The sequence below is a fragment of the Eulemur rufifrons genome, chromosome 2 (genome assembly GCF_041146395.1).
Source record: "Eulemur rufifrons isolate Redbay chromosome 2, OSU_ERuf_1, whole genome shotgun sequence".
Classification (NCBI taxonomy): domain Eukaryota; kingdom Metazoa; phylum Chordata; class Mammalia; order Primates; family Lemuridae; genus Eulemur; species Eulemur rufifrons.
The window spans coordinates 114,823,080-114,837,428 of record NC_090984.1 but is presented as its reverse complement, the minus strand read 5'-3'; the positions used below and the strand labels follow the sequence as shown (position 1 = coordinate 114,837,428).

The following is a 14,349-nucleotide window of genomic DNA, read 5'->3' as shown; positions in this document are numbered from 1 at the left end:
AGTTTTTACCTAAAACACAGGTATTTTGAAATGTAGTGTGTTGTTTTCTGTTCTTTAAATAATCCTTATTTCTGAACAGGGAGGCCTCGTGGGTCTGGTAGATTATCCTGATGATGATGATGACGATGACGATGAGGATGAAGACAAGGAAGATGCGCTACCATTGTCAAAGAAAGCAAAATTTGATTCATAATAATAGCAACTGCCTACGATCAGTACCTGTTGAAAAAACTGGTTCTCTACCCCTCCCCCTTACAAAATCCACAACAAAGTGCAGTGGTCTCTTGTGAATGACTGACACAGATCAGCCTTGCACACTTGGCTTCTGCTCATCAAGTGCCAATTGAACGGAGCAGGAGGAGGGGAAATCATACATTTAGGGGAAAGACTTAAGCCTTTGAGCTCTCCAGCTTGGACCACACATTGCCCTTTTCTCAGGGAAGGAAATGGAAACAAAAAGCCAACAGGGCAGGGGTTTTGTAAGTGGAACTCTGGATTGACTGGTCAGTTGCTACAATCAGAATATGCTTTCTTGGACCATGTTTAAGACTCAGAAGAATGGGCCTTTCTGCCATAATTCTTCACTAGTTAAGAATGCCAGCAGTTTCTTTGTATAAAGAGACCTGCCTTTAAAATCGTACATTCTGAACATTTTAGTCAAGCTACAAGTTTGGAAAACCTCTGTGGGGGAGGGGCGAATATAAAGTTTTCCTCTTTTTTATCTGTTCCCTTTGCCCTTCAAACTGCAGATTTTTTTTTTAAGTGGGGATTTGTCCCTGCTTGATTAAAGATTGAGTGGAATTCTAGATGTGGTCAATTGTGTCATAATTTTTTTGTTTCATTTTGTTTTTGACTTTTTTTTCCTCCCCTGAGTGTATGCTTAGTTGTTGAATATATATATTTGGGACCATTAAAACTTTTTTTGATGTAATATAACCTAACGTTGTGCTGGTACCTGTTTTACCATGTGTAATTTTTGTTCTACATCACAGTTCTTAATTTGTTTAGAGTTTTATGAAAGATGGTATAGTTTTTATTGACAAAAGCAAAGTAATCTTACAACTATGTGCATACAAAAGCAATACTATTTTGTGACTAAATATTTTATATTAAAATTTACATCAGCAACTGTCTTGAGAATTCAGGGAAATAGAGTGGAATTTAAAACTTCAACAGTTTTGTTAAACCTAGAAACGTGAAATTAGTATTCCAAAGAGATTCTGAAATTTCATATCTTGGGGAAATGACGGTACATTAAATCAAAATTGAGGATGGATGATTTAAAAATAACATTTGACTTTTGAATAATAAAAAGAAAAGTGAAGAGTAAGAGAAATTGTATTAGTTGTATGTTTCTTGTGGGTTTTTTTTTTTTTTTTTTTTTAACCACTCCCTTTGGAATACCAGTTTGAGTTGTAAGTGGTGGTTCCTAAATAAATAAGGTGGCCAAAGGACCATCAGATATCACCTTATGAAGGCAGTATTTTTTCTTCTTCCGGTCACCTGAGAGCTTGAAGAAAACAAGCTTATTTTTAAACAGGTTCTTTTATTGTCTTAGATGTGATCAAATTCTTTCAAGGAAATAATTCCACATACTCTCACTTTTTTAAGTGAACAATTTAGAACTTACTGAATGTAGTAATATTTGTAAATGTGAATCAAAATTCATATCCAGGAAAGGATACTATTTTAAGGATCATATACTTTAACTGAGTATGTAGCAAGCACTGTGTGCTTCTATTAATATCTTAGCTTTTCTTATTCCTCAGTAAATTCTAATTGTGGTACCCAAAACAAGGCTATACTGAATAGTTAAATAAAAATCGAGAAAGTGACAGCTTGCTACGGTTAGAAAAGAGTTTTATTATTGGCTGACCAATTTTATTAACAAGAGAAACTTTGGATACATCATTAACTTAAGAGATTAAGTATATTTCACTAGAGTATATGGTTCTATTCCGAGTCACAAGTTTTGGCTATTAATAATTGAAGTTAATCAACTTATCTTGCAAATAAAGAGAAGAAAAAATAGGATCTAAGTCAATTATATAATGTCTTCCTTTGTTACCTAGAAAGTCCTATGTCAAGTAATGTGCCTTAAACATACAATTTAAACTGACCTTTCTGACTGATTTTTGAAAAACTTATTTTTCTCGGTATTCTGATGATTCTTGGATAGAGGTAAGAAGCATCACTTGCTTTCATAAATTGTGGCCTATTATATGAAAAATGGGTCTTAATTATTGGGCTTTCCCAGTTGAGATGCCTTTTCACTGTAGACTGTTATATTCCCTTAGCTATTGGTGATTGTGGTTACTGAAACAAAAACTTGACACCTTACAACAACAGAAACGAGGTCCAGAATAGCTTGTCATCTCTTGGAGGAATACTGTTAGCACGAAATTGCTAGAAATATAGCACTTGAATTGACATAGTTCCATCTGCCTCAAAAGTCCATGCTCTTAATGATGGATACTATTCTGGTAACCGATGTGAATACAGGTGTAAACTATTTTCTACTTTAATGATACCAATTAATTCTTTTGCTCACTTTGTAATACTTAAAATGAAAAACAAAACTTTTCACCTCCCAAAGTGATGATTCAACAATCTCTGGCAAAGAGATACACAATTATTGCAGGAAACACCTTGCATCCTGTCTTGTCCAGAGATGCTCACCTGGCGTTTTTCAATAGAATGATGTCTGATGGTTTTCCCCTGCCCGATCGTACTCACATCCTGCATGAAATTTTCCCCAGAACTCAAATTTGCAAGTCAATTTTTGTGAATTTGGAAATGAAGGGGAGGCATGGGTCAGGGAAAATTCCTACTGCTGTTTTTGTTCTCAAATTGATGTAAGCAGTGGTCTTTGTTAAGACTGCAAGATTAGAACAGCAGTAAGTTTGTTTAAGCTGGAATATTTTAAGTGGAAAACTTTTCAGGTCAACACATGTCTAGTGTTTATCGTGAATAACTGTTAAAACAGCATTGTCAAAGTTCCTTTTGGAGGAATATCTAGGACCTTCAAAATTCTTACACACAGGTTATATTAAAACTTCTGTTGCCATAATACCTATTTCAAGCAAGAAGATTATTAAAAACTTTCACGGGATGGATTGTCTACCATTACACTGGGACTTTGAGACAACAAACAAGGAAATGGGGTAGTCATCAGTGTGTTGTGCTTCCTAGTGCTAAATCAGTTTGATTTTTCTCTTTGGCCTTAGTGCCTCATCATGGCTTGTTAAAATGATAAATCTGAAAGAAAATTGTAGAAAGCCTCTTCAAACAGATAACTACTGGAGTAGTCTTGTTTCTTAAAATAGTTGTAGTTGGAGACAAAACTTTCCTTGACTTTTTCGGTCTCCCAGATAAAAAGTTCTTCTATGGACTCATAGGAAATAGTGGTCATGAACATGATGCAACATGGGTTTTTGTCTAACTTCCCCCTGCCCCCCACCATTTCAAACAAACTGTTCTAGTATAGGTCACATTCTACCTGCAAATGCAGTGGACTCATTTCCATTTTTACGTTATTTGACACTCAGGCAGCATTGGCTACCAACCACTGTCTTCTTTTTTTTGTTTTTCTTATAAGTTCATAGACGCTATCAAGAATACTGTCTTCTTGATACCTTTGTCTTGCTTTCAGTATTAGCACGTACTTTATTTAGTATGGTTGATGTCTTTTTTTTTCCGCCCCCACCTCAGCCTCCGGAAGTGCCAGGATTACAGGTGTGAGCCACGATCTGTCTGTTGATGGTCCCCTTCCTTACCCTTTAAATGCCAAGACTCACTAGGGTTCCATCTTGGGTACTCTCCTCTTCCCGAGCTCCAGCCAAAGCAATCCTGAGCAAAAAGGACAAAGTTACAGGCCAGGTGCGGTGGCTCTTGCCTGTAATACCAGCACTGTGGGAGGCTAAAGCTAGAGGATTGCTTGAGCCCAGGAGTTTGAGACCACCCTGGGCAACACAACCAGACTCTATCTCTACAAAAACTTTAAAAACTTAACCTGGTGCGGTGGTGTATGCCTGTAGTCCTAGCTACTTGGGAGGCTGAAGGATGAGGATTGCTTGAGCCCAGGAGTTTGAGGCCACAATGAGCTGCAGTCACATCACTGAACTCCAGCCTGGGTGACAGAATGAGACTTTGTCTCAAGTCTCCAATAAATAAATAAATAAGTAAACAAACGGCTGGAGGAATCACACTACCTGATTTCAAATTATACTATAAAGCTATAGTAACCAAAACATCATGGTACTGGCATAAAAAACAGACAGACCAATGGAATAGAATAGAGAACCTAGAAATAAATCTACGTGTTTACAGCCAACTCACTTTTAATAGAGGTGCCAAGAACATACACTGGGGAAAGGCCAGTCTATTTGATATGTGATGCTGGGAGGACTGGATATCCCTATGCAGAAGAATAAAACTAGACCCTTATCTTTCACCATATACAAGAATCAAATCAAAATGGATCAAAGATTTAAATCTAAGACCTGAAATAATGAAACTACTAGAAGAAAACACTGGGGAAACAAACGCTCCAGGACACTGGTCTGGCCAAAGATTTTTTTTTTTAGTAAGACCTCAAAAGCACAGGCAACAATAGCAGAAAATAGACAAATGGGATTACATCAAGCCAAGAAGCTTCTCCACAGGGAAGGAAGCAATCAAAACAGTGAAAAGGCAACCCACAGAATGGGAGAAAATATTTGCAAACCTATCCATCTGACAAGGGATTAATAACCAGAATATAGAAGTAACTCAACAGCAATAAAACAATCTGATTAAAAAATGGGCAAGTGGCGTGAATAGACATTTCTCAAAAGAAGACATACAAATGGTCAACAGGTATACAAAAAAATGCTCAACACCATTAATCAGAGAAATGCAAATCAAAACCACAATAAACTTTTATCAAAAAGGGATTAACAAATGCTGGCGAGAATGAATGGATGAGTGAACACTCTATTGGTGGGAATGTGAAGTGGTACAGCCACTAAGGAAAAAGTATGGAAGTTCCTTAGGAAACTAAAAACAGAGCTATCATAGGATCCAGCAATCCCTCGCCTAGGTATATATCCAAAATAAAGGAAATCAATATATTGAAGAGAGAACCACACTCCTATGTTTATTGCAGCACTATTCACAATAGCTAAAATATGGAATTAACCTAAGTACCCAAGAATGGATAAAGAAAAGGTGGTATATATACACAATGCAATATTACTCTGCCATAAAAAAGAATGGAATTCTACCATTTATAGCAACATACATGAACTTGGCGGTCATTATGTTAAGTGAAACAAGCCAAGCACAGAAAGACATGTTGCATGTTCTCACTCATCTGTGGGAGCTAAGACAGGATGATTGGTGGTTACGAGAGGCCAAAAAGGGGAGGAGGGAGAGGGGGAGGAAGAGAGGTTGATTAATTGGTACAAGAATACAGTTATAGATAGATGAAATAACACCAACTGTTCAATAAGTCAGTAGAGCGACTATAGTAAACAATAATCTATTCTATATTTCAAAATAGCTAGGAGAGAATAATTGAAATGTTCCCAGCATAAAGAAAAGATAAAATATTTAAGGTGATGGATATTCCAAATACACTGATTTGATTAGTACACATTATATGAATGTATCAAAATATCACGTGTACCTTGAAAACATGTAAATTATTATATATCAGTAAAAGATGGCAAAAGATCTGAATAGACATTTCTCTAAGGAAGCTATACACATGTCCCATAAGCATTTGAAAAGATGCCATATGTCATCAGCGATCAGGCAAATGCAGGTCAAAACCACAATGAGATTATACTTCATACCTACTAGGACGGCTGGAATAAAAAAGTCAGACAACACGTATTAGCAAGGATGCAGAGAAATCGGAACCCCCACATGTAGGCGGTGGGAACGTAAGATGTTGCAGCCACTTCAGCAGATAGCCTGGCAGCTCTTAAAATGGTACAAGACAGAGTTGCCATATGACCCAGCGATGCTACTCCTAGGTATACACCCAAGAGAAATGAAAACACGTACACACAAAACTTGTACATGAACGTTTACAGCGGCATTATTCATAAGAGCCAAAAAGTGGGAACAACCCAAATGTCCTGCAATGACAAATGCCTAAACGAAACGCGGTATGTGCACAAAATGGAGTATTTACCCACAACAAGGAATGAAGTCCTAATACGTGCCACCACAGGGAGGAACTTTAAAAACATCTAAGTGAAAGACACAGGTCACAAAGGACCCCAATCTCACATGCCTATAATCGTATTACACGATTCCATTTATATGAAATGTCCACAAGAGGCAAATCTATAGCGACAGAAAGTAGATTGGTGGTTGCTGAGAGGAATGGGGGAGTAAGGAGGAAATAGCTAAAGGATATGAAGTTTCTTTTTGAGGCGATAAAAATATTCTAAAATTGATGATTGTTACATGTATCTTTAAATACATTGAGGTGTACACTTTAAATGGGTGAACTGTATGATATGTGAATTATATTTCAGTAAAACTGGGGCTTTTATATATATATATATATTTTTTAGAGACAAGGTCTCACTCTGTCAGCTAGGCTGGAGTGCAGTGGCATGATCACAGATCACTACAAGCTTGAACTCCTAGGTTCAACTGATCCTCCTGCCTCAGCCTCCCGAGTAGCTGGGACTACAGGGACAGGCCGCCATGCTTAGCTAATTTTAAAATTTTTTGATGGGGTCTTGCTGTGCTGCCCAGGCTGGTCTTGAACTCCTGGCCTAAAGCAATCCTGCCTTGGCCTCCCACGTGCCAGGATTACAGTTGTGAGCCACTGCACCCAGCCTAAAGCTCTTTTTATGAAAAAGAAAAGAAAGGTTTTAAAATAATAATCTAAGCTTCCACTTTAAGAAACTAGAAAAAGAAGAAGAAATTAAACCCAAATCAAGCAGGAAGAATAAAATAAAGAGCAGAAATCAATGAAATTAAGAATAGAAAATTAACAGAACTTTTTTCTTCGGAAAAAATGATCCATAAAGTTGATAAACATCTCACCAGACTGCACAAGGGGAAAAAGAGAGATGACACAATAACAAAAACGAAAGAGGAAAGGACAGCAATACAGACACTGTAGACATTCAAAAGATATTAAGAGAATAATGTGAATAACTCTATGCCCATAAATTTGAAAATTTAGATGAAATAGAGAAATTCCTTAAAAGATGCAAACTACCAAAGCTTAATCAAGAAGAAACAGACAACCTGATTAGTTTGTATCTATTACAGAAATTGAATTTGGGTGGGTACAATTTGTGCCTTTGTTGAATATGTGCTCGCTCTTATTGTTAAACAATAAACATTAGTCTCACCTATTGATTGTGACACATGAAAATATGCTACAAGTTTGGAGTTTTGAAATGAACCAGCACGGCTGGGGTTCAAAGGAATCACCCTCTTTGTTTCTTCCTGCCATTAATCTACTCCGTGTCACTTGGCCAGCCCTGTGCATGTCAAACCTGTTTCTCTTCCATTACCCATATACTTCTGAGGCCAGACACCACTGAACACGTTTAATATTGCGATATGTCCTTTAACCCTGCTCCTGTACAGCAATCCCACCTCTACCCAATTGAGGCTCATGCTAGAGGCCAGCTAGCAATGAAAGGGTGAATGGAAGCAACGCCCCCCCCGCTTTTTTATTTTTTTGAGATAGGGTCTCACTCTGTTGCCCAGGCTGGAGTGCAGTGGCATGATGACAGCTCTTTGCAGCCTCGAACTCCTGGGCTCAAGCCATCCTCCTGCCTCAGCCTCCCAAGTAGCTGAGACTACAAGGAGTGTGCCACCACACCCAGCTAATTTAAAAAAAATTTTTTTAGAGATGGAGTCTGGCTATGTTGCCCAGGCTGACCTCAAACGATCCTCCTGCCCTGACCTCCCAAAGGGCTGGGATCATATTATAGGTGTGAGCTACCATGCCTGGCCTGGAAGCAATGCTTTCTAGAGCTCTATGTCTTCAACCTGAAGGTGCCCAGGATCAACTAGAGAACTTTTTAAAATGCAGATTCTGATTCAAGTAGCTATTGGGAAAGTTCCAAGATTCTGCATTTGCACCAAGCTTGTGGCTAGTGCACAGATGAGGCTTTGTGAAGCAAGAGGCCACGAAAGAAGTTTGGGTCGGCTCCCTGGGGTTCCTTCCCCCGTCGCATCCCTACACCTTCAAACAATCACCAACCCTCCTCTCTACCTTCCCTGCTCTAGTTTGGACCCTAATTACCCCTCAAAGGGGTTATTGCAAAAGTGCCCCGATTTATCTCCTTGCCTTTTTCCGTCTTTACTCCATTATTCAAGGTTGCACAGAGATGATCTTTCTAAAGTGCAAACTTAATCAAGTCCCAGCCAGCTTCATCCCTTTTGATGACTCCTCTCTTTCCTTAAAAGTCCAAATTCCTTGACTGGTCCCACGAGGCCCCTCATAAACCGGCACCAGTATCACCTCCCTCTAATGTCAGCAATGTGGGGCTACTTGCAGTTCCCCCCATGCCTTTGCACATGGTGCGCCCTCCGTCTGGAATACCCTTCCCACCGCTCTGCAAGACAAACTCTTATTCACCCTTAAAACTCTGCTCAAATATCACCTCCTCAGCAAAGCCTTCCGTGATTCCCCAGAAGCAGCAAAGGTGTAAATACACTCTCCTTTGTACTATTTCTGTAACTTATACACACGGAGATGCTCTTTTCAAATAATTTATTTGCATGCTGTCCCTCCTATGCGCCACAAAGCTCTTAAAGTCAGGGCCATGTCCCAGCCTCCACTATGTTCTCACTGAACACATAGTGCCAAGCTGACACATGGCTTTACAATACAACATGTGTCTTTGGTACGTGTAACTAGGAAGAGACTCGTTCAGGACTCATTCAGGTTGCCTGGCTCTTAGTCCCAGATCTAAATTTGCTCAGCCAATTTAGGCACATCATGTTAATTAACCTAGCTCTTCCATTAAAGTGCTAAGCTAAATGACACTATAAGGGAGTCTGCTTTGAAAAATACCAAGTGCTATAATAATTGTAACAATTTAATAATTTTAACAAGCGAAAAAGCCACTTTTCATGGAACCCTTGGGCTGTGCCAGGCACTCTCCACAGGTTGTTCCCAATCCTCACAACTTCCCCGGGAGGGAGGTAGTAGGCGCCACGCCGTGCAGACAAGCAAACCACAGCTAAGAGATGTTAAGAAATGAGTTTCAAGTCACAATGCTAGTAGGTGGCAGAACCAGGACTCAAACTCATATCTCTGTTGGCTCCAAATTTATGCATTTTCAAGTCATGCATATGAAGTTTTCCCATTACATAAAACTATATTGTTCAAATGAGATTTTCTCATTACATAAAACTATATTGCATCCATCAGCCAGCTTCAAATGCATCAGCTTCATAATAAATGATTTAAATTTTATTTTTATTGGTCTGCCTATAGCTTTTAAAATGCTAACGATTTAACTTTATCTGTAATCATTTCTTACTCGTCGAGAAAGGGCTCATATCTTGTTCAAATTGCTTATCATGGCGTTTAGCACTTAGCAGATACTCGGTAATGTTTATGAAATGCTTCCACTCCTGTAAAACAGGAATATCGACAGTACCTATCTCCTGGGGTTGTTGTAAGGATTATATTAGTAATGAAAGTGCTTAGAACACTGGCTATTAGAGTAAGTACTCAGTAAGTATTCATTATAAATTATTGTTAGTCTTTAGGTTGAACCATATGAAATTGCCATTTTTGTAGGCCAAAAATTGACAAATATCAGCAATTTTATGTGGTTTAACCTATTCCCTTAAGAGAAAGTTACAGGAAAAATAAATTGGTTGAAAATATGTTTACTGGAACATCCTGGTTTTCAACATTACATCTACACTTCAGCATTTCCACGGTTTAGTGTATTACTTCCTATTCTCTGAAAAAAACTTCTTTGAAATAGTTTGTTGAAATTTTACCCAAAGTATCAGTCCCAGACTACCGTGGAGTAGGTTGGAACACACCCTTAAGCACTGCATCTGAAAGGACCTCGAATCCTTAATTTGGTTACTGAATTTGTCAATAACATGAACTTCTTTCAATATCTTAAGAATGTTCCAAAATGTCAGATCTGTGACAGAATATAAAACTATCACAGAATATAATCTTTTGCTATATGTTTGTTTCATTTATTTATTTATTTTATACCAATTTATGCAGAAATATATTCTTAAAGAGTTGTATTTAGGCTAAGTGCAGTGGCTCATGTCTGTAATCCCAGCACTTTGGGAGGCCAAAGTGGGAGGATCACTTGAGGCCAAGAGTTTGAAACCAGCCTGGGCAACAAAGTGAGACCCCATCTCTAAAAAAAAAAAATTTTTTTTTAAGTTGTATTTACATCAAACCTTTAAATGCCAAAGTTAAGTGAAGTCACCATTTAAAGGTGACTGAGAACTAACCATTTAAAGGATATTTGTGACAAATTCTGCAGACACAAATATCCACTGAACTTACATTTTTAAGATCAAGTTTTCTTATGTGTGTTTGACTTTAAAAACAAATTTAGATCACAAAAGTAACATAAGCTCATTTTAACAAAAATCAAATGCAGAGACACCTTAAAAAATAGCCAACTCTCCCCTGCCCCAAGTTGTACAAACAATTTAGGCTCCTGGCAGGTAATGTAGAAATGCCATTAGCTAACACTGTGGAGTCGGTATTTTCGGGGGTGGGGGTGGGGGTGGAGGGAGGATTCTTTTATCAGAATGCAGAACATAATTAAAACAGTGCTTCTGTCCAGGAAGCAACGCAAAATGCAATATATGAATTTATATCCAGAGATGAACAAGAAAAATTTTAAAAATGAAGAGTTAAAGCTTAGACAGATGGAGTGAGAGCCATGGGGTGTTCTGGAAGGACGGAGGGCGGACGGTCTGTGTGTTCGCTTCCTGACGTTTATGCCCCAGCCAGATGGAGACTTAGGGAAACGATTCAGCAGAGGAGAAGAATGGGGCAGAAGATTCGGAAGAGACAGTTGTTATCTATCTTTATAAAGCTTTTGGTTTCCACAACTCTTTTTCATGCACCACCTTTAACTTCAAAATTATCTTGCAAAGTCATATGCAAGAAAATATTCTTACTCTGATTCTACAGTTTAAGAGACTTGTAGTTAGTAACTTGTCCCAGCCACCCAGCCCTTGGAAGCCTTGTCACCCTGTAACCTGGCACTCTAAGGGACACGGGAGCTGGGATGGATCCTTTCAACCCCGGTGGTCCGGACAAGGAATGGTGGCAGATACATCAGTGATCACGAACCAACACAGCTGCTAACTGACCCCGAACAGAAATTCCTGACGTGGCTGCGGCCCAGGGACTGTCAACATCCCCGGGGGAAAATTCTCTCATGACGATGGGAAACGTCTCACAACTGTCAGAAAGCATTTATCCAGTGTATTTCTTAGTGTGAGAGAGTAGGCTTATTTTTTTTTTTTTTATTTCATCTTGTTATGGGGGATACAGAATTGCAGGTTACATAACGTTGCTCCTGTACCGCCTTTCCCCCCAAGTCAGAGCTCCACGCGTGTCTGTTCCCCAGGTCGTGCACATTGCACCCATCATGAGGTATATATCCCTCCCTTCCCCACCCCCCCTTCCCGAGTCAGCACCTTCAAGTGTTGCCACTCCCCAAACGGTGCGCAATGCACTCATTGTGTAGGCATACACCCATCCCCTCCCCCACCCCCCACCTCAGTCTGATATCCAATTGGTGTCGTTCCCAGATTTGTATTTAGGTGATGATCAGGGAAACCAATTTTCTGGTGAGTACATGTGATGCTTGTTTTTCCATTCTTGGGATACTTCACTTAATATAATGGGTTCCAACTCTCTCCAGGAGAACCATAGAGATGTCGTATCTTCATCATTCCTTATAGCTGAGTAATATGCCATGGTATACATATACCACAGTTTACTAATCCAATCATGTATTGATGGGCATTTGGGTTGTTTCCACATCTTTGCTATTGTGAATTGTGCTGCTATAAACATTCGGGTACATGTGTCTTTGTTAAAGAATGACCTTTTTTCCTTTGGGTATATGCCCAGTAATGGGATTGCTGGGTCAAATGGCAGGTCTACTTGAATCTGTTTAAGATACCTCCATAATGCTTTCCACAGGGGTTGCACTAGTTTGCAGTCCCACCAGCAGTGTATTAGTGTTCCTGTCTCTCCACACCCACGCCAACATGTGTTGTTTTGGGTTTTTTTGATAAAGGCCATTTTCATTGGAGTTAAGTGCTATCTCATTGTGGTTTTGATTTGCATTTCTCTGATGATTAGGGATGTTGAGCATTTTTTCATATGTTTGTTAGCCATTCTTATATCTTCTTTCGAGAAGTTTCTATTCATGTCATTTGCCCACTTTTTGATAGGGTTGCTTGATTTTTTCTTGCTGATTTTCCTGAGTTCTAAATAGATTCTTGTTATCAGTCCTTTATCTGATGTGTAGTATGCAAAAATTTTTTCCCATTCTGTAGGTGGTCTGTTTATTCTCTGGACTGTTTCTTTGGCTGTGCAGAAGCTTTTTAATTTAATCATGTCCCATTCATTTATTTTTGTTGCTGCTGTGATTGCCTTGGGGGTCTTCTTCATAAATTCTTTGCCTAGGCCAATGTCTGTAAGAGTCTTTCCTAGAGTAGGCTTATTAAATGGATAACTGTAAAGAGCCCTCCTCCCCGTCTTTCCAAAAAAAAAAAAAAAATTGGGTCAGTGTGAAAAACTCTCCGGCCACGTGGGCACCCCTTACTTTTCAGCGCCCAGATGGAATTGAATATGCATCATGCCCATTTTCGAACTGCAGCTAAGGAACTCTCCTGTTGAATTTCTGGTGTAAAACAAAGCCACGTCGCCTCGGAACTTTACTTCCTCGGCGGGAACTGTCTCGTGTGTCACCGACTGCCACCCTCCCCGCGCCCTGGTCTCACGCCCTCGCCGCCCCACCAGGGCCGCCAGAACCGCGCTGTAATGCCGCCCGTCACCAGCAGATGTCGCAGCCCCAACGCTTGACAGAGCCAACTTTCAAAATTACTAGCGAACAGCCATTTAGTGCCTGCTGTATGCTTTGCCGAGCATGCGCTAGGCGCTTCAGGTCAACCCTGCACCAGTTGGCTCATCCGGGAAATGCGTTTCTGTTAGGATTAAATTAGTTAAATCGTATAAAGTGCTTTAACGACGACTGGATCGTGGCCCGAAATTATCACCAGGCCGAGGTCTGGTGGCAGAGACCCGCGTGGATCTCAGCCTTGGCTGGCCTCGGCTCCCGCATCGTCCGGTGTCGCAGCTGTCTCAGCAGGGAGGTGTGGCCCCAGGGCTGGCCTTCCACCCAGTTGGGGTCCTTGCCCCTTTTCCTGTCGCCCGCCACCAGGCTGCTGCCACCGGCCGCAGCCTGAAGTTTGGCTCCCTCCGGCAAAGCGCTGGTGGTTCGGGGGTTAGGCCCAGTTCGGTGCGGCCACATCGCGGGCTTCCTGCAGGAACCTCTGGAAGGCAGGCAGCCCGGAAGGTGGCACGGGTGGGGCGCAAAGGTGGCGCTCCTACGGTCTAAACTCAGAAGAAAGTTTCCTCCTTTGCCCTCCGGGCGGAGCTCGGCACCCTCGGGCCGGGCACACCTTAAGGGGCGTGGGCTTGGCTCTCCCGCCACGAGCCCGGGCCGGGCCTCTCAGTGGCACCTAGGAGGCGGCGGCTGCGTGCGCACGGCGGGCTGCACCTGCTTGGGGCCCGCCAAGTCGCAGGGTTGCGCCCCCCAGTCCCGGGGGCGACCTCAGAGCGCAGGGCGTCCCACCGCCCGGCGCGCTCTGGCCCGCACGTGGCGCCCGGGCCCCGCCGCAGGCGCACACGCGCAAGGAGGCGCCACGTGCTGGGGCCCCACGCGCGGGCAGGCTGCTCTCGGCGTGGGCGCGTGGCGGCGGCCCCACGTGCGGAGACCCGGCAGCCTCCCCGGCCCGCAGGTCGCCGCTCCCTCCCCCGCCGGGCACCCGCGCAGCTGCGCCCCGCGCTCCCGGGCTCCCGGGCTGGCACCGCGAGGCGGCGCGCGGGTCGCCCAGGGCCGCCGAGGGGCGGGGCCGCCCGCATTGTTCCTCCCCGAGCGGCGGGCCCTCCCCTTCCCCAAGCCCCGGGCGGGGCGCGGGGCCGCCGAAGCCGCGGAACGTGGGCTCGGGCGCCCCGCCTTTGTCTCCCGGGCGCGAGCCGCCGCAGCCCCGCGCCCGCAGCTTGCTGCTGGAGCCGCTTTGTGCCGCGGCGCGGGGGACGGGGACGCGGGGCGCGGAGCCGGTGGGTGCAGCCTCAGC

The 14,349-nt window shown here is 42.2% G+C and overlaps 1 protein-coding gene across 3 annotated transcripts in view; it reads left to right on the top strand.

The window, feature by feature from the left end:
* PPP4R3A (protein phosphatase 4 regulatory subunit 3A) overlaps nucleotides 1-1,454 on the top strand; it is a 43,534-nt gene extending 42,080 nt beyond the window's left edge. For all 3 annotated transcript variants that reach the window (XM_069489240.1, XM_069489234.1, XM_069489225.1), the window contains one exon: nucleotides 80-1,454. In XM_069489240.1, the coding sequence (XP_069345341.1) occupies nucleotides 80-193 (114 nt within the window). In that variant the 3' untranslated portion in view covers nucleotides 194-1,454. The remainder of the gene's footprint in view (nucleotides 1-79) is intronic.
* The last annotated feature ends 12,895 nt before the right edge of the window (nucleotides 1,455-14,349 follow it).